Source organism: Labrus bergylta, chromosome 18 (genome assembly GCF_963930695.1).
Source record: "Labrus bergylta chromosome 18, fLabBer1.1, whole genome shotgun sequence".
In the NCBI taxonomy this organism is placed as follows: domain Eukaryota; kingdom Metazoa; phylum Chordata; class Actinopteri; order Labriformes; family Labridae; genus Labrus; species Labrus bergylta.
In genome coordinates, this window is record NC_089212.1 from 6,535,816 (window position 1) to 6,563,429 (window position 27,614).

General features: G+C 41.0%; 1 protein-coding gene across 1 annotated transcript; it reads left to right on the forward strand.

Moving 5' to 3' along the window:
- The first annotated feature begins 5,074 nt into the window (after positions 1 to 5,074).
- On the forward strand, positions 5,075 to 27,547 carry gabra2a (gamma-aminobutyric acid type A receptor subunit alpha2a). Its single transcript, XM_065966678.1, has 10 exons — positions 5,075 to 5,337; positions 5,609 to 5,685; positions 8,110 to 8,222; positions 12,165 to 12,232; positions 17,978 to 18,198; positions 18,362 to 18,444; positions 19,988 to 20,131; positions 21,603 to 21,755; positions 22,739 to 22,941; positions 23,458 to 27,547. Exons 2-10 carry the CDS (start codon positions 5,618 to 5,620, stop codon positions 23,758 to 23,760), a joined length of 1,356 nt encoding a protein of 451 aa, XP_065822750.1. The 5' UTR covers positions 5,075 to 5,337; positions 5,609 to 5,617; the 3' UTR covers positions 23,761 to 27,547.
- Positions 27,548 to 27,614: the final 67 nt, after the last annotated feature.

Sequence of the window (27,614 nt, forward strand, 5' to 3'; positions counted from 1 at the left end):
GCGTTATTTTGAAGGGTCAGGAGGCCACCCTACCAAAACGGTGTTTAGAGCTAAGGATCGGAGAATGTGTGAGATCTTCACCAGTCATGTACCAGTAACCTCAAACTGAGTGGTACGGCTGATCTGAGCTCTCCAGATCGCCTCAGGTGGAATTGTTCATACTGGACTGAACCTGTCACGATGCATTTAGCTGCCAAGTTCAGAGCTAAGCAGAGCGCCATGGCTGATATCGATGTCATCACTAAGACATATACCCATGTGCTTGATTTTGATCCCATTGAAATATTATTTCATGAAACATGTCCACATGACTTTTATGTTCACGACATAAACATAAAGCATCTGTTGAGGGTCAACCGTCAGTTTCAACAGTTTAAGATATACAGCGGCTTTACTCTTCAGCGATACGAGTCTGGAAAAGAAAACAGTTTTCTTGTGATTTACCAACAAATCACTTTACAAGAATAAAAGAAAAAAGGCAAGCCAATGCAACAAACAACTAAAATAAGGCAAATAAAACTGGTGAGTAGAACGAAAGATAAATCCTAAATACTTGACTATATTTGAAAAGTACAAGAACACAAAATTGTCCATGAACTAAACATTTTCTTTGTCAGTTGTTTTCAACCAATCGGAGTAAAGATGGAATAAGCAGGAAGAGTTTGAAACTGCTCTACAGCCCTGGATCCTACAGTGTGTCTGTTGTTTTTATGTATAAATTAAATTGATGTTTTTTTTAGGATTAACTCCACCACAGAACACAGTAAACTAGGACAGCTGCCTGATTAGTAGGCATTGCGCCACATGCTGCATGTTAAATTCATTTGTGTTTTAATCAAACTGCCTAAAACTGGAAACCTGCAAGCAAGTATTGCTGCATGTCTTCAAGTGCTGAACTTGAATGGGAGCGTTGAATTCATTCAGCAGTGTGCAGCTTTACAGGTTGATTCTACTGTACAACAAAGAGATCACTTCATTACATCATGACAAGTGTCAAACTGATGCATTCAAGAGTAAAAGATCGGGAGATGGCAGACGATGTATTTCTTTAGCGGAGTCCTACCATGTTCTTTTTCAAGAATACATGAATGTCTCTGCCATCATGTTGTGTTCCTTCTGTAGTGTTTCATGTTCAGGTCGGTATGACTGTGCCAATGACTAAGCATTAACGAAAGAGCCGCTACAAGAGACGGCGTCTTCCCCACAAACAGGAGGTCCTTCTAGTGAAGGTACGTCCTGGGCGAGCCTTTTACAGCATTGCGGTTTTGTGTGATGGACAGCTTGAAGCCTCATTTAAGGTCTCTTTCACATATGAAGTACTCAGTGCATTCTGAAAGCAAACCTGGTTCAGTTTGCTTTCAGACTGCACTTTGTAAAGCGCACCAAGACCTGTCCAATGTCTGTTCCTCACAGTGTCCAGACTCTCCCCACCACTTCAGCTTGAAACTACTCCCTGCATACTTCATGTGCTTTGATGTGCCATCTGAACCCTACGCTGTCCCAAATGCAACAGTCAAGGCTGTCTGATCAAATCCAATTCAAAGAGGCTGGTCTTTGTGAACCATGCTGCTTGTGGCTGAGGCCCATTCTAGATCCAGGAAACTGTCAAACCATCGACCCAAGGCCATCTACTATGCTCTGCTCTCCAACAACGACCACCAAGCTCAAACCAAAACCGTATGCTCGCTTTGTGAGAAAAGCTATAAATAATTTGTTAGAGAATACAAATGTGCCTTTTCTGACTGTTCCTTGGCCTATAAAACTCTTTTTCAATGTCATTAAAAATACAGAACATGTAACCATATATGATGGTATGGGTGAGTGGAGAAAATGGTTGGGTGAATATTGCTGGTCAGACCAACACTTAAGTCATGATGCAAGATGTCACTTCCTGTACACATTGAAAATAGTTTGATGCATTTTAAGCAGAGTGTATTCATGGTTTGACGAGTGCCCGTCATGTAACTTCATTTTTACAGCAAAATATGAATGTTTTAGGAGAGCACATTTAAACTCCAGTAAGCTGTTCCTGTTTCAGACAGATTGTGTGCCGTCCGACCATGCATAAAGCGTGTTTGTACACGATCTGAACAGACACATAAAAAGAGAAGAGTAAGAGCTCATGGCTGCATCCCTCCTCTCTCTCGAAGAAGAAGAATTCTGCTTTCTTGGTTATCTTGTAATCTCAATGCCGTGTATTGTAAGATGTGGTATAGCCAACCCAGACAGGATGTTACACTTGTTTTTAGAAAACTGTTTTCAAACATACAATCCTGAAAATTTCAAACGGACTGCCCCTGACATCTTCCTGAGTTGCTTGTTCACGTGGGCTGACTGCAAGATATACACATCACTACCCCCTCCTGTTTGCATGCAGGGAATTTTCCTGAATATTTCCTGCTGAGTTCTCACACCAGAGAGAGGATGGCAGGACAAATTACAGGTAATGTCAAAGTGAAAGATTTGGCTGTTTGCGTTCACACATGCAGCTCACCACAAAAATTTTGGAGAGTTTTGTGCAAGTGTGAAAGCACCAAGAGAAGCTTGACCCCTGCCTGCATTCAGACTTCAGAATCTTGTCTCTTGCTGTGTTTGAATTCAACCAAAATACAACTGAGAGTTGTCACAATACCAGAATTTTAAACTTTGATAAGACAGTATTAAAAATCTAATTACTTATAAACCTGTTTGGTTACCCTGGGCAACAACAATAGAAACTGTGAGCACCCAATACTGTGTAATTTGTGCTTTGGCAATTAAACTTGTGCAATTGTACAAATGCATTGGCAACATTTCACTATGTATATTTGCAATTGAGACAGCTCTAGCTCTCTTTGGGTTAATAATATGACTGAACTTCTGTAGATTTTTTAAAACTCTTTGGTGCTTTTTCATATAGATTCTTAAAATAACAAAAATCATATCATTTTAAAACACAGAAAGAAAACCATACTTTAGAATATATTTTAATTTTTTGTCCCTTCTCCTCACAAGCATACCAACATTTCTTGGTCTATCAGCCCCTCTCATATTGACGGTTTAAATCTTCTTGGGGCCTCTAATTTATGACTGAAGCAAAGCATCAGAGCCTGCATTGTAATAAATGTCAATGAAACAAAAGGACTCCCCAGACAATGGCTGCTAGTCTAAATACCTTAGAACTTGACCTTTTAGCAGGTACACTGTTTGATTGCAGTGCATTGTTCTTTCTCTGCAGCCACACACAAACATATGTTAGCATTAGCATCTTAACCGACACCAAAACCCTGACAGCAGGAGATAGCTGCCCACCCAGAGGATTATATATTCCCCTTGTGTGGTTTGAGGAGTTTGTACTGTGCTTTTCTTGTGTCTGAAGGTTGCTGCCGTCAGGGTCTATTACACAAGACGTTTACGACCTTTTTAAGTCTTGATGCTTCCACAGTTACTTGTCTGCTGTTTTTGTTCTGTGTTCAAACAATTCAGGCTTTTTATTTTGGATATCTTGTGACAGTTTACTCAGACTCCTGTGACTCTTATTCTTAGGCGTACTAAAGGAAGAATGTGCAACATTTCACACAAAAATACAGCAGAAATCCAGTATATCCTCTTTGAATAACTCTGAGTCATGACTGTCTACAGTGAGTGAGACGTGCCAGTCCTGCAGGCTGTGTTGTTGTTAGAGCCGTGTTTACATGGACGGGGTGGCTGGCTTCTCCCCTTGCATATAAAAGCTGTTTAAGTGAGGGACTATAGAAAAGAAAAATAACATACTGTTCTCATTGCTTATCTGAACATCACGTAAGTGTTTTTAGAATTTAGAAATGTACATACAACGTGAAGCTACAAGCAAACTAAAGTGCGCTACCATTAGCCTGCTAACAACAATGCAGCCTGAGATAAGGACAATTTTGTCTGCCGCTTAGTGCTTAATTGTGGTGCGATCCAATTTGATAACTCCTTTGTGCAAATGCGAGGAGAGAAGGGTTGGAGATGTGTCCAAACAGCAGTTTGTTTTGGTTTCATGCTGGTGCTCAATGGTATCATCTACTGGATCAAAGAGTTGCACATTCTTCCTTTAAAACTTAGCAGTACTTTGAAAAAAGAAGAATCAGTGGACGACAAGGGTCCGCTAATATAAGCTCCCAACTATTTGTCAGTACATTATCATATGTGCACTAAAAAGCCAGTTCATATTGGACATGAAAACACTTCTTAGACTGCATACAGAAAGTCATAATCTTGGATTTTTGGGGCGGAACAGATCACATTTGAATGAGAATCAAACACTGTTACCCCTCCATCCTGGTTAACAGCAAATAGTCAATCACAGTGTGAAGCATACCCTGTCTTCTATTTGTTCCTCGTGGACCATACAAAATCATCATGCTATGCTAAAGATTTGAAACAATTGATTCGGGGAAAAAAAACTCAGCAAGAAAATATTTTCTGAGGTAATGAACCTGAACCTAAATCAAGTTACAAATAGGATTTACAATCTGACATCTTTTGTGCAACTATCGGGGTCGCCCTCTGTTGGTGGTGAGAGCAAATGCAGGTGCAAAGTCCTTCCACATTGGCTTCCCAAGGCACCTTATTCCACCTGTTGTGTAGTTATGTACTTTTTGTTTTTTTTCTGTGCTAAAATATGCAAAAGTACGAGTCATTTTACGCATTAATCAGAAAGGAATGTTTTAGTGTGCATCAGTCTTTAACATTCTGCATAGATGTGCAGATTTTGCTAAATATTTTCTGTCTGGTTTCATTGAAATACCATAATTCTATTTAAACTACGCAGTACAAATAGTTGGAAACGAACAACAAAAGAAGCTAGAGGTCGACGTTTGTTGGTAAGGTAGAACAGTAGCAACAATTTCTTCCCTTCTATGTTGCTCAGTTGTGGCTTTGGATCTTTTAAGTGGTTGCTTTTGAATCATGTTGTCCAGATTATTTTCTTCCCCGTCGTTTTGATTAAAATCAATGACATGAATTGACACATGTGCGCGCTTCATGCAACTTGCATGGTTGTTATTCCTTCGTGCGCAATTGGACGCGCGAATGAAAAGAGCACATTGCGAGGGAAACGCGCGCTTCTCTACAGACGGACCACTCCGCCTCAGTGTTTCTCCATCAGTGCGCTGTAATACAGCAGGGCGCTGCTCTCTGCACAGTTTGCTCTCACGTTAGAGTGTCTGGGTGAACTGTGGGGATTCCCTGTTGGAGGAGCTGACAGAATGGACGAACAGTAACCACATCTCTCCGCGCTACTCTCATTTTCAGCGGAAGGCTTGTTCTTCTTCGCCGTCTTTACTTGCCCAGTCTCTCTTGGCAACCCCGGAGACACCTGTCGCGTGTCAGGTAGGCAGCGTTCATCGTTCGACAAATCAAGCATGGACACATTGAACAAAAGCTTTTTGTTCGGACACACCTTGGAGACGGAGTTCTTCTGAAGAGTCATGGATTAACTGCACCGACAAAAACACATTTTTTTTGCGGAGACTAAACCAGTGTTATATCTGTAGACAGCTGCATCTCTGCTGGATCCCTTAAATTGCAACCGCTGTAAGGTGCTTGTGTCGCTCTACCGTGTAATTACGCGCACTGAAAGCGTTTCCCGTCTCGTTTACAGGCTTCAGCGATGAGAGGACGATGGAGCTCGCAGTCCGTGCCTGTATTGGTCTCTTTGATCGTTCTCTGGCAGACACGGTAAGTTTTGATCAGTTGTGTGTATTTGATACATAAACAGAGAAAATATTACCAATCACACGGCAGACTAACCGCGCGCTCAGGCAGCGTAAACGGAGCTTACCACATGACAATATTTAAAAACCTTTTGTAAGAGTCAAGTTTACTACCATTCATATAAAAAAATAATTTTAAAATTATGATTTAGGCTATTGTTAAACATTTTAAACATCTTTGCTCACCGCTCTCTGTGCGCTCAGCACGTGAGCGCCACACCAATACTCATTGAGAAATATCACAATTTAAGGACTTTTTTTCATATCAAAAGCACAGTGCTGATAGTTTAACATTTTAAATAGCCTCGTAAACATTGAAGAGACGTTCTGGGAATGTCGGCTTCTCGATATCAGATTTAGCATCCATTCTTTTTAAAATAAATCTCAATTTTAAGATTTGGCACACAATTCTATCCACCCTTGTTCTTGCACTTTGAGCTTAAAAGTGGGAGTATCAGGCATGTCGTTTCTAAAACTCCAAATCCACTAATTAATTTGTAATCCTCATTGCAACATTAACGATCCATTTTGTATGCATTAGACCTGACAGGGTTTGACTAAACTGGAATAATAAAAAGAGTATAAGTGTGATATAGTCTAAATTAAACGATTCAGATCAGCAGTCTTCAGAAAGAAAACATGACAAATGTGCAATCAAAACCACTGCTCGGGTCATTTAGTATACTTTTAAAAACAGCGGAGAAAAGAATGATATTCTAAACTGAGACTAGAAGGTAAAATAAAAGAGTAGAAAGGTGCATTTGGTCTCTTGATGATTTTCTATACCCCAATTAGGCTACTATCCTCTGTTTTCTTTTTATCTGGAATAAGCAAAGCATCACTGAATTGCATTATTATTGAGAAAATATGAGTGTTAATTGTCAGAGTATGTCATGCATTGATAAAGTAGACAATTTGTAGGCAAACAACAATAACGACTAATTATGCGTGCATTATGGATTGCATCTTTAAATGCACAAGAGCATTTAGTAGTTTAGGGGTTTACAGTGTATGACGCATCCCTCTGTGTCTCTGTAGGATCTAGAAACAGCCTGAGGTGGAACAGGTTTGTGTGTTTTGACCCTGTTGTGTCCCAGATGGTAACTGCAGTGCTGTGATGGAGTTCAATGAGAAGAAGAGCTTTTTTTTTTTAAGGTGTCTGCAGGTTAATACAAAGTAACTGTGAACCAGGAGAGGCTGTTGTTGAGATGATTGATTTTATGTCACAGTGTGACCTGTGATGAACAAATACTATATCAAAATAAACATTTAACAATATGAGCTTCCAATTCATTAAAGCAACAATATGCAACTCTTCCAAGTTAAGAAGAGAAACAGAGAGACCGAGCAGAAAGCAGAGTGTTCATCCCTGCAGATATTATTTAGTACACACTGAGACGTTACATTAGGCTGCATCGTTATCGTGTCATGTTTAGCAGCATCACCGGGTGCAGAAAGTCATCTAACCAAAGGTATGTTTAAGGTTCGATACAAAACAATGAATAAATCCATCTTAAAACAAAAAGACATCTCTTTCCTCAGATCTTTAAATTACCTTCATGAACCTGACAAATGTACCTCAACTAGTATGATAAAGTAGCCTCTCCAATGAAGCCATTTAGCCACAGCCCAATGACGTCATGGTAACAGTTGAATGAACACACACAAACTCCACATGAAAATGCTGAAAACGCATGCAGAGTCAGATTCTCGCAAAATTTGGTCATATTACTGAACCTTGTCAGTCTACATGGTTGTAACTTCTCACAGTGTCTTTGCTGGCTTCACACCCTGTGCTTCTAATCCAATAAACATTGTCAAAGAGGTGTAGGCGTGACTGCACTGTCGTTACACTCAGAGACCTCCGGTGGGCGTCAAAGCACACCAAACCCAATTCCTTCATATTGTTGCTCTAATCTCTAAACAGGGAAAAATCAATTCAGTCTGAAGAAGCTAAAATTGCAGAGAACAAAATCTACTACTTTCTGATTCTAAAATGCCTGGCTATTCATTGGTTGTCAACTCACAACACAAGAATGTGTTTAGCTTCCTTTTAAAAGTTAATTTAGAGTTAGCTGCGTTAGAGCATGACCATTAGCTGTGATGTACAACATGTGCCTCAGGGTTTGAATTTAACGTTTTGCACAACATTTAAGATGCACATAATAATTTAACATGCAGAAATGTGGTGCACAATAATTCCTGCCAGGTTTAGTATGAAATAATCTGGGGATAAAATGGATTAGATATTGTAGGTGGAGATTATCAATATGTTTCACCACCTACACTTCTTAGCAGCACTTAAGTGAAGTCTACTTTTGTAACTGGTGTGGGTTTTATTTCACCTTTCTCTGTGTCTTTAACGATAACATTCATGTTTTTAATTTAGGTCACAAGCAGTTTCCAATACAACACGTAACCCCAAAGACATCACCACCTTCACCAAGATCCTGGACAGTCTGCTGGACGGATACGACAACAGACTGAGACCGGGCCTCGGAGGTAAGATCGAAGATATGACTCATCATCGTGCACCGGTTAAAAGATGAGTTTCCATTTCACTTCTTACAGTTGAGGGAACATTATAGATATATTTTTTTTAAAGAATGATACAAATTGAGCAGCTGAGAATCTTGACTTAATACGTGTCAAACTCCCCAAACGCTGAATCCTACATTTCCCATGATGCAATTTACAACACCCTTTCATTATACCCTTCCTGGCTTGTAAAGAGAAAAAAAAAGGTCAATGGATCTAACTGAGTCTTTTCATCAAATTAAAAAAAATCTGATGTTTTTTTCTAGATTAAAATACTTCAATTTTTCAGGTTTTAAGAAATACCGTTTTCTGCATTGAAGGGAGCCATGCACATATCGTGTTAAATTTTAAAAGAAGATTCCCCTTTTATGTTTAATGGGCACAGCAGATCTCCACTGGACACAGTACAACTCTGCTCTCACACCTGTATACCTGTCGAAGAAAGTGTGATCAATCATGGTGGAAAAAGTATAAAAACAGCAGCTTTTCTGAGAAATGAGAAGTGTTCATCGAGCCCAAGTTTTAGAAAATAATAATCAAAGAATGCCAGAAATGTGACGTCTAAATCCCCACTTAATTGAATTATTTGAGCGATATTTGACTACCAACATAGAAGTAAAAGCCCTCCTTAAACAGATCTACTTTCAAGTGTCCTGCCATACAGTTCCAGCTCTGTGTCACAGCCTTGCGGTGGCCCGTAGGCACAAATGCTCGAAACGACTTACATTTAGGAAAAAGAGCAGTATATTCTGAAATGCTGCACACTCTAAAGCAAATGCAAACTATAGAAACAAATGCAACGGCTGTAACACGCTGCAAAGCAACTGCATTAACATAAATATCTCTGCAAGTACAGAAACAAAAAAAGTCCAAAAACACACACATTAAGAAAACAACAGCAAATACAGAAACACTGCAAGTTCTGCCTTCATGACGTCAGTGCTCCAAGCCTGTGGGGGCGCTGTGGAGCAGGATATACAGGAGAGAGTTAGAGAGAGCGAGCAGCAAGTTTTGTTTAGACCATACAGCTTCCGGCCACCGTACAGCTTTCATGAAAAACAAACTTTCCTGGAAATCCTTATCGATCTAATTTTTTTAACTTTCTGCTAAAATGAAAACATTTCTAAAGCTTTACAGAGGAAGAAACTTTTTGTAGTGTGAGTAAATATTTCCTTTCCCAGTGTTTTCTGATAATTTGAGGGTGCAGATTATAAACTCTCTTGATGAAGATGTGAAGCAGCAGTTCTTTGGGGTTTAGAGAACCAAAGTTATCACAACAGAGCAGAAACAAGGATCAGACCTCAGATTTACTTTGTTCTCAGAAGTAACAAATCTCAAACAGGCATCAACACATAACAGGAAATGACCTTACTTCAAAGAAGAGTTCCCCAGCTGACGCATAAAAAGCCTCAGTGCTGCCAACAGTAGTTTAAATACTCGCAGGCTAAACCACTTTACAAACCAGGAAGTTGGAACAGATAATTGAATATATTTCAACAATGACAAAAGTCAATCTTTCAATTCAGGTTTTACATTTAAAAAAGCTCTACAGCATGTTCATCAAGCAAGAGAGTTGCTCTTACTTCAGATGGTTTAAAACTAAATCCCAAAAATGAAAATGGCATTACATCCTCCCCCAGCCCAGAGTCCAACTTGGTACAGTCCAGTTTGAAAACACCTGGTGGAGCATGGGGCGTTCAAGGAAACTCGTTCATTAGAACGCCATCCTCAACCAGACAAGGTACCTAAATGATTAGACATCAAAGCAAGGAAACAAAGATGTTTTTTTTTTTTTTTTAACCATGTTTGTCCCACTGAGATTGAGAACCTTTTTTTCAAAGGGAGACCGGGACGAGACGGTCACCAAAAAAAACCCACAAAGTTACAGACAGAGACATAAAGAGAGACGAAGCACAATTTACAAAACACGACAAACTGCATTTGAGAGAGAACCATGAGTCGAATCTGGGAGTCAGTAGTTCAAGCAGTCGAGCTCAAAACATCTCCATCCTGTAGACTCTGGTTCTAGAATGATAACATGTGGCCTTTAAAGAGTGACTCGGATGCTGATTTGGTTTGGCTGGTCGGGGTTTGCTCTTCTTTAGTTGGACCGATGGAGCTCATTTCTTGACACTGGTCTATCTTCCATGAGGAGGAAAAAAAAGCAGCTAGCTGCACAATGGAGGCCGCCAGAGAGATTTTAATTTTATGCATGTCGCAGAGCTTTCTCATTGTTCCTCCTGCTGAAGAGGGCGGTGGTCATTTTCATATTTTTCTGTAGATACCTTCGGTGTCTCTCTGCTGATGCTCTGAGTTGAAACGCTGAAACGATCACTGTGCCGCATGCCATTTTGCGTATAGTTTTGTCCAAAGATTTTGTCATGAAGCGGCTGTGGGTTCAAATTAGACCTCAGCCCTTTGCTGCAGGTCGTCTCCACTCTCCTCTCTCTCCTCCCAACATGTCCTGCCCCTCTGCAGCAGTCCTATCTAATAAAGGAACAACGCCCCCATAAAAAAACCTTAACCAAACACTTGTTTTTCCTTTACTTTTACAAAACAAATCAGTCAAAAAAAACATTGTATTTTCGACTTAACACAAAAACAGACTCTAAAAGCTATTCCATTAACCTGCCACTGCTGCCCCCTGTAGGGGTTTTAAAGCATCATATAGACTTATGATCCACGCGTCCGGGTTCAGTACATCCAATATGATGTTGCTGAAATTGCATTTTATATGAAATAATAATATACCTGCAGAAAGCTTTAAGTGTGGTGTTTATCATGTATGAACATTATGGGCTGTGTTCAACTTACAGCTCTAATGACATCATGTATCTGGAAGAGAAAAAAAACAGTCGTTATCCATGCAGAGCTCATGGTTTTTTATGTGAGACGTGGAGTAAATGATGTCGATGCCACCTTCAGCACCTCAGGCAGTGAACGACTGACAGATTACTGCAGCGTCCGTGCTGTATGTGCACGCACACGCAGAAATCACTCAAAGTTGAATTCATGTTCGGTCTCTCCACACAAGATGAAATGTTGCAGCTCGCTCTGCATTTATATTATCATGACACTAATTAGAAACACTGACATGGTGTTTGATTATGGAGGAACTAAGGACAGAGAAAGTGCATTTTTTTTCTTTTCTTTGGAAATCAGTCAAAGAGATATTTTCCTTTTTTCTTCTGCAAACAATGTACAAGAAAGTTTCATTTGACCTGAATTCTTGAAAACTTTTTGTACCAAAATACTGTGTCAGGAACCGTTCACAAGTGCTGCATAGAAATGTCAGCAGTCAAAGTTTTGTCTTCGTGCATAATGCATGCCTGGATTCAGTTAACAAAATTCCACATTTTATTTTCAAAGAAGGTGCCTCTAAAGGATGGCCCTGTGGCTTAGGTTAGAAAAATGTGGCAGATGTTCATAAATGCAGCACCAGTAAATTTATTTACAGTGGGTGGCAAAAACAAAACAGGTGCTGCAATATGTACAGTGCAGGCCTGAAAAAAAGAAGAATATTATTGAAAGAAAATGAAAGCAACAAAATGCAAACATGCAAAAACAAAAAAGAGGCTGAGCTTTACAGAGCCACTATGGGTCCTTGCAGCTCCGCACACTCTCTTTCCAAAAACAGATAACATTTTCTCAGTTTCAGTGTTTGACATGTTTTTCTGATTACACTTTTTAAACAATGACCCGACCTTTTAGAATTTGGGTTTGGGGTACGTGAATCTTGATGTCAACACTGAAGCACTTCAGAAGTAACAAAGTTTACAACAGAGTTTGAGGAATAGATTTCTAGCTCTTTGTTTCGTCAGCTTCCTAAACTCATTCGTCTCCTCTGACTTCCAGAGGTTGTGTGTTTTTTTTTTCTGCAACAAATGTTGTTCTTTGTCTTCACAGACCGAGTGACGGAGGTTAAGACCGACATCTATGTGACCAGTTTCGGCCCGGTGTCCGACACAGATATGGTAAGTCTCACACCTCACCTTAAAGTGCAACATCCTCTCAAGAGCTGAGACCACACACACACACATACACACACAAAAACACACACACACATTTGAAGTGAAAGTGCCTTCAGGTCCCCTGAAAGCCTCCACTGCACACTCTAAGCTGTCAAAACAAATGTGCCGTTTCAAACATGTATCACTTAGTTTGGAAAAGGCTTAAAGGCTTTTTGCTTCAGGTGTGAACGGGAAGCAGCCTGACAGCCTGAGAAACGTTGGAGGCTCTGAGACACAGACTGATGAAAATATTAAGAGCTCTAAACGAGAGGATGTATCAGGAGGATTGAGCTCGTTGGAACAAACTATCAAACTGATACTCAAAAGCATGGGGATATTTTAAGAGAGGTTTTAAAAAAAAAAAAACACTAATCAGTCACTGAGGCCAAAGGTTCAGTTGGATGTCAGTGAGTCATGTTTCTCGAGTATTGTCCAACGTGACCTGAGTTACTCCAACATTCATGTTGGGAAACTGGCGCCCTGTAGCCTGTTCACTACAGACATGAAGAGGCATTTTGATTCTCTCTCTGTCATCTAAAACTTCCATTTATATTTACTTCTTTGATTACTCGCTCTAGAAGTAAGACACTCTTGTTGCCGCCGCCATGTTTGTTTTGTCACTTCGATGAAGCAGATTCTGCGCAGGAAGTCAGCAGCTCTGAGAAACCGGGGTAAGATAAATATAAATGCCACAGTATTCTGTTTTCTTCCTGAGTTCTCCAGGTATCAAAATTGGATTTTTCTAAACCAGGATAAGGGATTATCCCGTTTCTGAGACTGTGATATGATGTTATTTCCCTAATTGTGTCCTAACAACATGATGACATGAGAGACTTTAGTCTCATGTTACAAGAAAGAACGAGGTCCTGGCCGTTTTAAATCAACTAAACAGGCCTATGCATGTGAACGGTCTTTTTTATACGGTTAATTTAGTCAAAGTGTGTAGACACAAAATCAATGGCATACTTGTTCTCATGACTACCAAACAATTAAAATCGACCACATTAAGAAGAAGCAGACTGTGAAAACCTTTTTGTCTCTGAAGATTTGACCGTTAAAAAGCAAACCCATGGTGCTTTTTAAAAATCTCCGGGTTTCCTTTGCTGGGTCGGCTCAGATGTAATTACTCACATCCAGCAGATAAAATCTCCCAGACAGAGACCTGTCAGCGCTGCTTGTCCTGTTGCCATTGGTAACCGAGCCACTCCAACCAGGAGAGTGATGACAAGGCAGGGGTCAGACTGTGTTATTAAAAATGAGATCCCATCATTCAGCGCCATGCTGCTCTGATTCGATGTGTTACATATTCAACATATTCATAATCATATAGTGGCCGTCCGTCGTGACAGCCTATTATTCTGAGTCTAATGAAGATTTGGGATTGGATGCTGCATGTTATAGTCCTGCATGTTTTAATATGGCTGCAGCGACGTGTCAATCACAGCTACCCGCCTGACACCAGCACCAATCAGTCACTGCTCTCTGTAAACTCTCATCTATTGTAGGTCCGCTGTCTTTCACTGCTGTGTGATGTCACTGAGGATTATTATTCCTGCTCTTCTTGCAAAATCACACACGACATCATGAAGAGAAATGTACAACCAGTGGTCTATAAACCAGCACTTCATACCATCATGCACTCCGCTAGAAACATCAATGATTAATTAAGGGAAGGTTTTCATTTTGTCCAATGAGCTCACCGTATAGTCCTCTTGAACTCTAAAGAAAGCCAGGATAGAGTTGTAAATTATTTTTTATGATTTCAGACACACCAGAGAGCTCAGGCCAACCTGATGTGTGGGGGTAAACCACAAACATGGCGACACTCGAGGATGTTACTATGATGGTAATTCTGAGTTCAGAACTCATGTAATAAATAACAATAATCAAAAATAACATCAGATCAGCTCAGGCCAGAACACACCGTCAGTACAGCTCATTTCCTCTGTGCATGGGGGTAACGGTCCTGAAGTATAGTTTATTGTGGTGACGTCCAGCTGAATGCATCCTTAGGTTGTTGTAGTTACAGCAGCTTTTGAGAAAGGAGAGTGTCCTCTTAATGCCTCTTAATGTAGTTTTTCAATATGGTGTCAACATACTCGAAAGATATGTATTTTAAGATTCATTTAAGATCCATTTTGTGCCTTTATTTTTGAGAAAAGAAAGTGGATAGAGTCAGAAACCATGGAACGACATGCAGGAAAGGTGTCACAGGATGGATTCAAACCTGGGCCACCCGCTTGCAGGACTTTGCCCCCCCCCCCCCCCAGTCAGATATGTATTTAAAGAAAAACTACAAATGCAGCACTCCGCTTTTCAGACGCCAGTTAACAGGCTCACTGTAACAGCGATCTTGTTTCCATCAGTTTGACAAGGTCTCGACATCGACTTCTAAGACAGAACTTATCCGTCCCAGATATTTTGAACAGGCGTGTTTTTTTCACAGTTCCGTTTCAGTGACCCATCTTTCAGACGCGGATGATTGTGGACTTGATTTATGAGTTTGTCCACAAAATGTGTGAGTCACATCTCTGTCACATCACCACTCCATCCTCCTGCCTCAACACTGCCCCTACTGGCCATCTGTATACTGCATCACACATATTTTTGACCACTGCGGTGGACGCGAGTCAGCCGTCATGTGTACGTGTAGATAACAACTTTACCACCTTACCACCAGCATCATTGATTACAGGCACCTCATTTTGTAATATTTTTATAATAATAATATAATATATTTTTTACTACATTTTAAAATGTAGCACAGTGTTAATAATGTTTACAGCCCTCAAATTAAAACCATTTTCTTATATCTTGAAATACACAATATCTTAAATGTATGTAAAAGTGTGCAATAGCTACTATTTGAATCTTAAAAAGGCAGAGAGTATAAAAGAAAAATCCAAATCTGAGGTTGATCCAGATGTTTGAACCATGTTTAAATGGTTTAAACAGTTTTATACACACACACACACACACACACACACACACACACACACACACACACACACACACACACACACACACACACACACACACACACACACACACACACCCTCTGCTTTTTACCTTAAAAGCTTTCCTCAGTTTTTCCATCACAATCCGAGCCACCACCCAGCCGCCCCCTCCTCACTCCGCCCTTCCTCTTCCCTCAAATATTTAAGTGGCACAGAAGCGAGGGGCAGAGGGATGGAAGTGGTCGTGATCGAGACAGCACCTTCAAAAGAAAGAGAAAAGAGAGAGAGACGCTCTCATGTTTTATTCATGCCATGTCTCCATCAAACTTGCAGCAGATAATTTCACTCCACCACAGTGTCTTTTTTCTCTGCCTTTGATAGCTCGGCTCTGATAGGCACGCACACACACCCATCTCCCACACAGGAACACACACATGCACACACAGTCTCACACACACACACACACACACACCTCTTCTTCCCTTTGCCTGATAGATTGAATGGCCCCCTGCTGCTGCTGCTGCTGCTGCTGCTGCCTCCGTGTCTGTGAAGGTTTTCTTATTGCTGGATTATTATGTCCCGTCTGTGTTGCTCAGGTAAACACTGTGAGAGAAAAAAAAAATCTGATACACCTGCTTATTTTGTATGTTGGACCACACACAAGTTTGAAAACCCTCAATTTTTCAATTCACAACACAGATAATCTCTCATTTAAATGTTATTTTGTTTCATGCATGCAGTGGTGAGCGGTTAACAGACTGAGGCCCTTCTGTGAGCATGTTCTTCCCGTACATACTTGGGTTCTCTCAGTATACGTCAGCTTCCAATTAACTTTCAAAGACGAGCTAATTGGTGACTCTTAATTGCCTGTAGGTGTGACTGTGACTGTGAACGGTTGTTTTTTTGTTGTATATATAAACCTTTATACATATAAAACACAGGGGAAACAAAAGGGACTTATAGCACTAGCCCTGAGACGTGACACCCTAAGGGTACAGGAATACACTGTACAATCGTCAAATATTGTGGTGAAATGTCATGTCCCACGTTAACAACACGCGGCCAAAGGTCACGATTAATGTGCTCATACCGCCCGATTGTCAATCAGGACCTGAGTGATCGCACTGTACATGTGAATTCATGAAGGAGCATTGCTGATTTTCCTAAATGTTTCCTTTGTAAACTCCCACAGACGGGAGGAGCTGGAGTCAGATCTGTGTGTATTTCTTTCATCTCTAATGCACAGCTTTAAGCAAACACCTTCAAAATGTCCTAATAGCTCTCTCTCTCATGAACAACAACGACAATTAGGGAACAAAAAACCTCTGGCAGTAGCGAGGATTATGAACTTGTTTGCTGACTAAAGGACAGAACTCAACGTGGTGCCATGTCGTAATATGATTTCTAGTTTTGCTGAACAGTAATGAGAAAGGCAGAGTGAGAGAAAGATGTTTCCGCTCGGCCGCACGGACTGACGACCTCTGTGATGTAAACCTTGTCTGACATTCTGCCTCCGGGAGCAGCTGGATCTGAGACTGACAGTCAGGTCTGAACCCGGCCAGGTGCCGAACTATAGGCCGGGCTGCATTCACCCAAAAAAAGAAAAAAGTGGAGCCAACAAGACAAGGGGACGCGCCTGATTTAGGAAGCGGTGTACCCCCCCCCCCACACACACACACACACACACACACATCTCTATAAGTATTAATAGAGATGGTATTATTCATGAGAGAGGGATGACACAGCTCTGTTCAAGCGTCACTCGAGATGAACTGTGCTCTAAAGGATCAGTTCACTCAAAGTAGAAATAGATGACAAAAAGTTCAGCGTTTTTGAACTTTCTTATTGGCTTCAATTTCAACACTGGAGGTTGCTGATTGGTTAGAAACCTGTAGAGGAGGAGCTTTAAGAAACTGTTTAATTAACTACCAAGCACTTCATTTGAAAAAAATAAAGTCTTAAAGGCAGAATGTGCAACATTTTACACATAAATACAGCAGGAATCTGTAAATAACTCTCTGAGTCATGACTGTCTACAGTGAGTCAGAAGCTCGAGTCCCGCTCGTTGTGATGTTGTCAGAGTCGTGTTTACATGGACAGGACGGCCGGCCCACTGATCCCCTTGCGTGTTAAGGCTGTTTAATTGAGGAACTATAGAGAAAAGAAGAATAACATACTGTACTCACTGATTATTTTTAAGGGTTTCATCAGTCGTTCTGTGTAAATTTACATGCAGTGTGAATCTACGAGCTAACTAAAGAGCGCTAACATTAGCCTGCTAACACAACAATGCAGCTCGAGATAAGGACAATTTTGTCTGCTGCTTACACTTAGCGCTTAATGCTTAATTATGGTGCGTTCCAATTGATAACTCCTTTGTGTGAACGCGAGTGTAGAGGGGTTGGAGGTGTGTCTCTGGAGGATAGCGAAGGATTCAGAATAGCGGAGGTGTCGCCAAACAGCCGTTTGTTTTTGGTTTAATGCTGGTGCTCAAGGGCGACATCTACTTTATCAAAAAGTTGCACATTCTTCCTTTAAAGACCAAGGATAAGCACGATCCATGTGAGTGTTAGAGTCATGGCATTTCCCCTGCTGGCTTACTGAGATCTTCAAAGTGAACAATACAGAACATCATTGATCACGAACCCTGAAACTGGTGTGACAAGACAATTCAACCCCACGTTGTCCTCAGGGGGACAGGGATCTATTTAACACTGCTCTTTCTCTCTCTCTCTCTCTCTCTCTTTCTCAGGAGTACACTGTGGATGTTTTCTTCCGTCAGAGTTGGAAGGACGAGCGATTAAAGTTCCAGGGGCCGATGAACACGTTGCCACTCAACAACCTGATGGCCAGTAGGATCTGGACCCCGGACACCTTCTTCCATAACGGCAAGAAATCTGTGGCCCATAACATGACCATGCCCAACAAGCTGCTGAGGATCATGGAGGATGGAACCCTGCTCTACACCATGAGGTAGACGCTTAAATCACCTTTTAAGTCATGCTACATTTTTAACAAGTGGCGGTTTAGGTGTGAACATCTCTCCATTATGAGACGAAACATTTTAAATCTCGATTCATCCGTGTTCCTGTAAGGATTTAATTACTTTCTGTGTGTTCATGTATGTATGCTTCAGGTTGACCGTTCAAGCTGAGTGCCCGATGCACCTTGAAGACTTCCCCATGGACTTCCACTCGTGTCCTCTCAAGTTTGGAAGCTGTAAGTGTTTCGTGTTCTCTGCAGCTCTACGCCTGCTGTTTCATTTAAAACCCCGGGGAGTCCATTGGGGTGCCATCTGTATTGTTTTTAATATCTCTGGAACCGTACGACGGATCTTTATGGGGGCTATTGTGATCGTAAGCTAACCCTTTTGCTGGTCTATGGAGGGCTCCAGGCAATTAAATCCCTTCCAGGACGTTTTTAACCCAGCCGTGTTTATTTGGAGCCAATATAGAGTAAATCTATCATGATAAATAAACCACCATTGTGACCCTCACAGGAAATTACAATAAGCTCCATTCTTCCTGTTGACCAATCACATGCTCTGATTTCCTCTTCTCTTGTTTTTCTTGACGGTAGCGTCCAATCAGTAGCAGCCAAAGGTCAACAAGAGACATGATTATGTGACCGTTGAAAAGAAAGAAATAATCCTCCACGGCTGAAATTAAGAGAAGGAAATGTTTACACACAGTCTTTACCTTTACACCATCTTGCCATCTTGATTTACACACGGAGAGGGTTGTATGGCAGGCGCCTGGTGGGCATTCAGAGTTTGTTTGCATGTTGTTGCTCAGTTGGTAGAATCAGTGGTCTACTGCAGCGTAGTGTGAGTGCGCCCTAGGTCTCATTTTCTGGGGCGTCGGCTGTGGCTCAGTTGGTAAGTCAGTCGTCACTCAACAGGAAGGTTGAGGGTTCAATCCCCAGCTCCTGCTGCTACATGTCCGATGTGTCCTTGGGAATGTGTACCACTGTGCCTCGTTAATACTGAAGGTCACTTAACATAGAAACCTCTGCCATCAGGGTGTGAACTTGTAGGTGTGACCTCCTGTTGGAGTAGTCAGAAGACTAGAAAAGATCTATACAAGCTCAAGTCCATTTTTTTTTGTCCTGATAATGAAGGCTCTAGGGAGCCGTATTCAGAAGTTAATTGGATTTGTCATTGTTGATCTGTGTGTGATGTGACGACTGTTACTCTGGTAACAGTGATTAGAGTAAAGTTCTGGGAGATTTACTTTCCATTTAGTTTTTTATGTTGTCTTCATGGTCGTATAACTATTAAAACAGTCATCAGGCATCATTGCAGCAGTCATATTCTGATAGCCTGGGTTGTCCTGAAAAATCTGATGTTCATAATATAACTGTGCTAAGGGTTAAGGTTATACAATCATTTTCACACAAAGAAACCAGGTGGAAGAAAACAGCTAAATGGCTAAGAGTCATTTTAACTTATTATGTTATGTTAACTTTGGCTTTAATATGTTTCCTTCAACTTAGTTGGGTTTGCATCCAAACTAGTCAAAGGCACATAATAAGGAAACGCACAGGTACACATTAGACCAAAGTAGGATGAACCCAACACACAGTAATAAGCCAAACAGAGAATCTGAGACAAAGTGGAAACCCCCTCATCATGAGTGCTTCTCTGTGTAGGAGTTGATGGAGGTGCTTGTTTGATCTCTGTCATTTAAACCTTAATAAACTGCTCGGAGTGTTACATAATCTGTGTGTTCATCGGCGTCTCCTCACTCTCTCTGCCCATTAGATGCCTACACGAAGACAGAGGTTACTTACATCTGGACTCGTAACGCCTCCCAGTCTGTGGAAGTAGCGCCTGATGGATCCAGACTCAACCAGTACGACTTGATGGGTCAGACTGTGGGGAACGAGACCATCAAATCCAGCACAGGTGAGCATCATGCACACATTTCAAGTCAGACAAACAGGTTTGGGTTTTCTAACAATTAAAACATTTTTTACCATAAAGTCTGCAACCATTTTCACACATCTTGATTCAAGTTCACTCTTGACTCTGTAACGTTTCAGGACAGCCTGCCGTTGAAACCACCCTGAGTTGCCTCATTAAACGTCCCTGACAACGGGAGAGGTTTCCGGTTGGATAGAGGAGGAATTGTTTACCGCCAAAGCTGTGAAATAACAAAGCTTGATCCCCCCCATCCCTCCATAAAAAAACGACCTTTCTATTTAGAGACTGGCCATGAATCATTGGTTTAAGAATATTTGAGTACAAATTAGTTACGGATCCTGTAGCAATGTGCCTAAAACGCCTATCCTGACATACCCCGAGGAAACTGGATGCTGTTCTTGAACAGTTTGGACGACAAGCACAAATAACGTCTCTTTTGAAAGCTGAGACGTTGCAGTTTCCGAATGTGTTGAATTCTTCCAAAAGTCCTCAAAACAAGCGTACATCTGTTAAAATAAGGCAGGCATTTGTCACAGATCTCTTGCCATTAGAAACGCTATTCTGGCTTTCTTGATGCAAGTCATTTATTGAAGCCGTGTCTCCACATGTTCAGAATTTCATTGGTGATTGGAAGGTCTTAATTGGCCAGATGAGGTATCAGTTGAAAGGTCAGAGTGCGTCCACCGTTATGATGTAGGCCTATCATAATGGAAATGTTCCATTTATAAACGTGATATATTACTAAAAGGGGTGCAGTGGAAGCCACAGTAATGCTCGGATAACAGTTTTTACCTTCACATCCACACTAGGTGTGATTGGACATATTCACAGTATCAGAAAAGGAGAACACAGAGTACTGGTGAGAAGAAAAGAGTATGAAGCTGCTTCATCATTACCTGCTTTCCTGCTGAGATTGCACATAGCAGGTCACCTCACATCTTTTGCAGAAATTTCACTCAGTGGCTGGCAGGAAAAAGTCGGGTAAAATATTTCACCATGCAGCTCACCTCTAAAGTCTCAGAAACTCTTCAGGAGTGCTGTGTGAAAGTGACCTTGGACTGCTCAACAGAAGGATCATTTTCAGTACTGAGCAACCAAGGGACTCTTTTACTAAAAGACAAACCCCCCCATTATTATTTTCCACAAAAACAGAGGAGCTGGAAGCAACACACTGAGTGATCAAAGCGACGTCTGACAGGCAAACACAGCTCAGCCTCTGCATAATGAAACACTTTGTGCGGCCTGTTTATTTGTTCCACCAGGAACAGTTAGACACATTAATAAATCAGAGAGATTATTCCTCATTTCTCTGGATCCCTTCTTTCATGATGGATGCATTATACATATAACACGAGTGACACCTATAATTTCTGTAGCTTGTAATCTCTGTTCTCATCAAAAGATCAAGTTGTCCAATGCTTGCTCAGCGTTTTATCTCCCTCTTCATCCTCAGGTGAATACACAGTCATGATGGCTCACTTCCACCTCAAGAGGAAGATTGGCTACTTTGTCATCCAGACGTATCTGCCCTGTATCATGACGGTCATCCTCTCACAGGTCTCCTTCTGGCTCAATAGAGAGTCTGTGCCAGCGCGAACTGTCTTTGGTGAGTTCTGAAATTCAACATTTTATTCAAACTTTCCACAAAGAAAGAAAAGACTAATCTTCGACATCCTGTTGTTCTGCATTTGTCGAACTGTTCAGCATGCTGCAAATGCTGCTTTTATAGTTCCTGTAAAGTGATGTAAAATCAATCGCTGGACAGTTTATGAGACAGTAAAATAAAAGGTAGGGAGGACAGATTCATGTGATTAATGATTAAAGATGCCAGAGCAGCAGAGATCTTTCTGTAGAACAAGATATCAAGTCACCACTCAAATGCAGGGATTTACATTCCGTCTGAATATATGGAAATATTACAAAGAAATGTACAATGCTGATTCTTCAAGACGAGAGGTCTGATCTGTGTGTGTGTGTGTGTGTGTGTGTGTGTGTGTGTGTGTGTGTGTGTGTGTGTGTGTGTATAAGGGGGAAAGAAACCTCAAAATGGAAGCACATTATCCTCTTACCGTGGGTATTGACGTGTTCACTGTGTGATAGAAAGCTATTAAACATGACCTGCAGCTCCAATAAGTTGGTACATGTGTGTGCGGGTGTGTGTGTCTTTGTGTGTGTGTGTGTGTGTGTGTGTGTGTGTGTGTGTGTGTGTGTGTGTGTGTGTGTGTGTGTGTGTGTGTGTGTGTGTGTGTACACTATCTGACACGTGTTGTAACCCTGCTTTCGGCCTGCAGTGCTCGTATTATTAAAGAGTCCACCTATTTGTGTTAGTGTCTCCCTTCACACAGCGATGAGTGAAGCCTCTGGTTAGGGGTCTGTCTCTGAAACAGCCTCCATAAGCTCCGCCTCCTCATCCTAATTTATGATTGGTAATCTTCCCTTTGTTTCATTTCACTGTGGCAGATTTGGTGTTAGAGCTTTATACCGTGGATTTGACATTTTGCACAATTATGTCTTAAAATGTTTTGTCCACACGGAGTTCTATTTTTCAGTTATGTTGGTGGTGTGATTGTGATTGGTTGTCTCTTTCAGGTGTCACGACAGTCCTCACAATGACTACGTTGAGTATCAGCGCTCGTAACTCGCTCCCTAAAGTGGCCTACGCTACAGCCATGGACTGGTTCATCGCTGTGTGCTACGCCTTCGTCTTCTCGGCGCTCATCGAGTTTGCTACTGTGAACTACTTCACCAAGAGAGGCTGGGCGTGGGACGGGAAGAGTGTCGTCAATGACAAGGTATAGAGCTGAGACACGCTCCTCTGGAAGGGTCCATCACAACCATTCACAGTCAGGGTGGGGGGGGGGAGGCTTCTTGATTATTTGATCAGGATGGTAGTGTGGGAGTGGAGGGTCAGCATGGACTAAATCCAGACAAAGCACATTTAGTTTTGAAAGACCTAAAACAGAGAATATTTGTAGTATACAAAACATACATTCTATGTAAACAAAGATCACTACGGACCAATCCACTCAATTTTTAAGGACGGATATAAAGCAGAAATATGTTTTAGTCAAATCATGGACGGTTTACAAATATAGATGACGCATTAACACCTTACATTTTGTGAAAGTCAGACCCAGATTTCCCCGTCAACGAGAAATTACATTTAGCACATTTGGAGCCGCCTGTATCATGGCTGCCATTACAGTAAAGTTACAGTATGTGTATTTAACTTGCACTGTAGTATCAACTTTGCATTCATAAATACTGAGTTCAAAATGAGTCTAACCCTGAGGTGATTGTCCCGACAGAAAAAAGAAGCCGCCATCATGAAGAAGAACAACGCGTACGCTGTAGCCGTGGCCAACTACGCTCCCAACATCACCAAGGACTCCACGCTGCCGACCATCTCCAAGTGCGCTCTGAACGACACCAACAAGAACACGTCTGAGACCAAGCCCGAGCAGAACAAGAAAACCTTCAACAGCGTCAGTAAGATCGACCGCATATCCCGCATCATGTTCCCTGTGCTGTTCAGCAGCTTCAACCTGGTCTACTGGGCCACCTACCTGAACAGAGAACCCGTCATCAAAGACCTGGATCCTGCCAAATGAACTGAACAGACTCAGTCCAAACACACAGCCTGTTCAGGACTTCTTCATCTGTTTGTGTGTCAGAATGAAGCTGCTCACATGAATGGACAATCCTTCTCTCTTTTCTTACTGAGGTCAGTTTTGAATCACGAGTTATAGTTAAGTTATGAGCTCATACCTCACGAGTAAACCTGTCATTTTCAAACCAAGCAGATTTACTGGAGAATTTCCATTAACAAATATGGTCCAGTGTGAAAAATGTTGGATCCCTTGGAAACAGATCTAAAGTAATTTGAACTCTGAGGGTGTTCAGCTGTTTGGGAAACTCAACAACTTTCCTGTCCTTTTGATTGACTAAACATCCAGGCTGAACATGAAAAGCAGTGCAATGAGTGTTTGCTATTATTCAGGGTTTGGTTAGCATCTGTAGCAACAAAGCATCTTAACATGTAGCAATAAGACGGGAGCCCTCTGCTGTGATCGTGAAGCTGTTTACAACAACAGCCATAATGCTGCCAGATGTATTTCCTCGGGGTAAAGTAAACAACTGTCTGGAGGTTAAAGGGATACTTTGACGTTCTTTCAGAGTGGGGTTGTATCAGCAGTAGATTACTGTTTGTATTTCACTTGTTGTTGATAAGTAGCTCATACAACTTCACTACAATCCCAAACTATTCCTTTAATTGAAAAACAAATATTTCCACCATGAGGATCCGTTGATAATCAACAGTTATGTCGATGATTACCAGAGGATCCATTTTCTCGTAAATTTCTGCCTACTTCTGCATAAATGTTGGAGGTAACTGTTCTGCTTTATGGTTATTGGTTGATTTTGATTTTCACCATGTCAAACATTTCAAAATCTTTAATTTTATGTGAACATAGAATACCACTCTGTGAGGTTTTTTTTTTTTCTCTCTCTTAACAGCTTTCTCATTAATGAGCTTTGATATTGATGAGGCAGTAGGGAGTTGAAAGGCAGCAATTCAGCACTGAGTTAAAAATACAGCACTGTTGGGTGTCATCATGTGAACACTGAAAATGAACCAAAACCACCCCGCAGTTATCGGATTTCTCACAAGTCTATTCTTCGGTGGCCAACGAGGGCAACCATGCTGCAAACAGCCCAAACTGTTTCCATTACATGCCGCAAATTCAGAAGCACATGCAGAAGTTCAAAACAAGGGAAAGCTGCATGTACAGTGAACAAAGTCAAAAACAAACAAACGAAAAAACGCTGTGAATCCAGACTCTCCCTCCCGTGCATATCAAACCTTTTCACTGAGTGCAACCACATGCAGGCCTCGCAGCACTTCAGCTGGGATGTCTGGATTTGTAGTGTTTTTTCTTTTGCATTTGTTTTCTGTGTTTGTGCTTTTTTTGTCTTTGCATCATTTATGCGTTTGCAGCGTGTTTCACCATTGCATTTGTTTTGGACTTTTTGCATGTGTTTCAGAATTTGCAGCGTTTTTCTCCACATCAAAAACTCACAGTGGACTGGTCATTTCTGGAAAAAATAACATTAACACATCCAAGTATTTGCTGTGAGGCGACTCCACCCCTCAGCTCCTCCTCCTTCACACCCAGAGCTACATGTAGCTTTTGTACAGAGTCTTTTTTTCCCCCACGATGCTTCCCTACATGGACTGTGTCACACTGTGGATGATGATTGTGACATGATACAAATGTGGGAAAATGTGTGTTTGTGTGTGTACATTATATGAACATAGCAGAGTTTCAATCTGGAAAAACGTCTTTCTGCTCGCCATTTCATTTACATTTTCTATCCCTTTCTCTCTTTCTGTTCCTAGACCTTTTTACTTTAATCAGCTCATCATGAACATTCACTTTCTAAGTTAAACCAACCTCATCTTGATCCAGTTTCCATTAACCGTTGCCTTAATGTTGCCTCTTTCACGCCTTCTTTCTGCTCTTCTATTTTTTATATCACCTCCTTCTGGGTCTTAGGGATAAAGTAGGGAAAACGTATGAGCACAATATATGTTTACTATATTGGAAAATATATCAGTATTTATCAGGACATATCATTTATAATGCTGCCAATGTGAGAGGAAATCTAATAATGACCAACATTGGAAGAAACTGAATGGCTTTAGGTTAAACTCTAAAGTAAATTAAAGGGGACATATTATAAAAAAATCCACTTTTACAGTGTTTTTGAACATATATTTGGGTAACCTGAGTGTCAACCGACCCACAAAATGTGAAATAAACCCATCCAGTCCTTTGTTTGTGGTCTGCATAAGTCTTACAACACAGAGAAAAATGCTCCGTTTCAAATATTCTCTCCTTGTGATGTCACAGTGGGTGTCTGGTATAAAGAAAATACCCTCCCCTGCCCTGGTATCTCCACACATGGACTCCACCCCCAGCCGAGATCAACACTGTTTTATTCTTGCTACAGAGGAGTGATGTCTACCAGGAAAACTCAGGGGGGTCACATTGCATTTAAAGAGACACACACACCAAAACGGAGCGTTCTGAGAGAGCTGGTTTATACAGGGTCACAAACCTCCTCTGGTGCTTGATTCATGTTATATTTTGACCAAAGCACAGCACAGATGTTTCATTTAGACCACAGGGGACCGTTTGAAAAGGTGAAAAAGGTGGATAATATGTCCTCTTTAATGTCTGCTTAGGCTGTCGAGCCAAGAGATAAATAATCCAGATCTGCAACGTGACTGTTCAGTGACTTGAAACAGTAAGAAAGTAGGGAAATGTTTCAAATCAATTCAGAGGACATCGCTCAAGAAAAACCTTTAAAGAATATATTGAATCTCTTGAATCCTTTCTTGTTAAGATCTAAGAGATGTGTTGTTATTTCCCTTCCTGGTGTGCACCAACCTACGACACTTTTAAACCTAATCTTCCAAAATAGTCGTGTTAACTTCTTTCAAGAAGTTTCCTCAGCTTTGGAGGATTATCAGAGTTCTTCCTCCATAAGTTCCCGTCTTGTCAAAAGCACATCCACTCTCTTCTTTTCTCACCCATTTTTTTACTGTAAAGATGGCATGCATTCAATTTGACTAAAGCTTATCTTTTATCAACATTTGATTTGATTCAAATTCTCTTTTCTGCATTCTAACGCCCACCACGTTTCCTCTCACTGAGCTCATCAAAAGCCCAACTCCACATTTCATTCATCAACGTCTCCAACTGCTTCTCTTCATCATCATCATCATCATCATCATCATCATCATCATCATCATCATCATCATCACCACCACGAGTCTGCAGATATTCCCATTGAACTCATGACATCATCAGTTCCTCCACACGATGATGTCATGACGGCGTCTGATCACCGAAGACTCTTCACATTTCAAAACGTTAATTTTCACCTTGTTTAAAAAATAAGAATCACTTTATATTTGTACTCTCTTCTGACTGAAATATAATCACGTCTCCGTGTGTTTTAAGTGTTTTTGTGTCATTTTGAGTTGTTTTGTAATTGTTAACTTTTTATACTGAAAGCCGTGCAGCAGGAACTAAGGACCTTTACATATGTAGGAGTCTAAATCAGAGGAGACTGTGTGACTACTTCTGCATTCGTTGACTTTTGTGTAAAAAAAAAGAGAGAGACTTATTTCTGCCTAAGATAGAGTTAACATTTGTTATATAAATACTTGTCTATTTACCCTGTGCTTTGTTTAACCCACTTTTCCACTGAGCTATCTTTTAGGAGAGACTATCTGACCCCTGTTTGTATTTCTTTAAATGTTGGACTTGAAAAGCTCTTTGTGATTCATATGAACACTAATACAACTTTGTGATATTCACTGACAAAGATCTCTGCGTGTCTTACTGGCTACAAATCTTTCAGGCTGATTATCATGAGGCCGTTATGCTTAACC

Excerpts from the sequence above, each read along its gene's own strand:
- gabra2a (XM_065966678.1), top strand. The coding sequence starts at position 5,618 with ATGAGAGGACGATGGAGCTCGCAGTCCGTGCCTGTATTGGTCTCTTTG. Across the intron at positions 8,223-12,164 it reads ACTGAGACCGGGCCTCGGAG|ACCGAGTGACGGAGGTTAAG; the intron begins GTAAGATCGAAG and ends TTGTCTTCACAG. Across the intron at positions 12,233-17,977 it reads CGGTGTCCGACACAGATATG|GAGTACACTGTGGATGTTTT; the intron begins GTAAGTCTCACA and ends TCTCTTTCTCAG.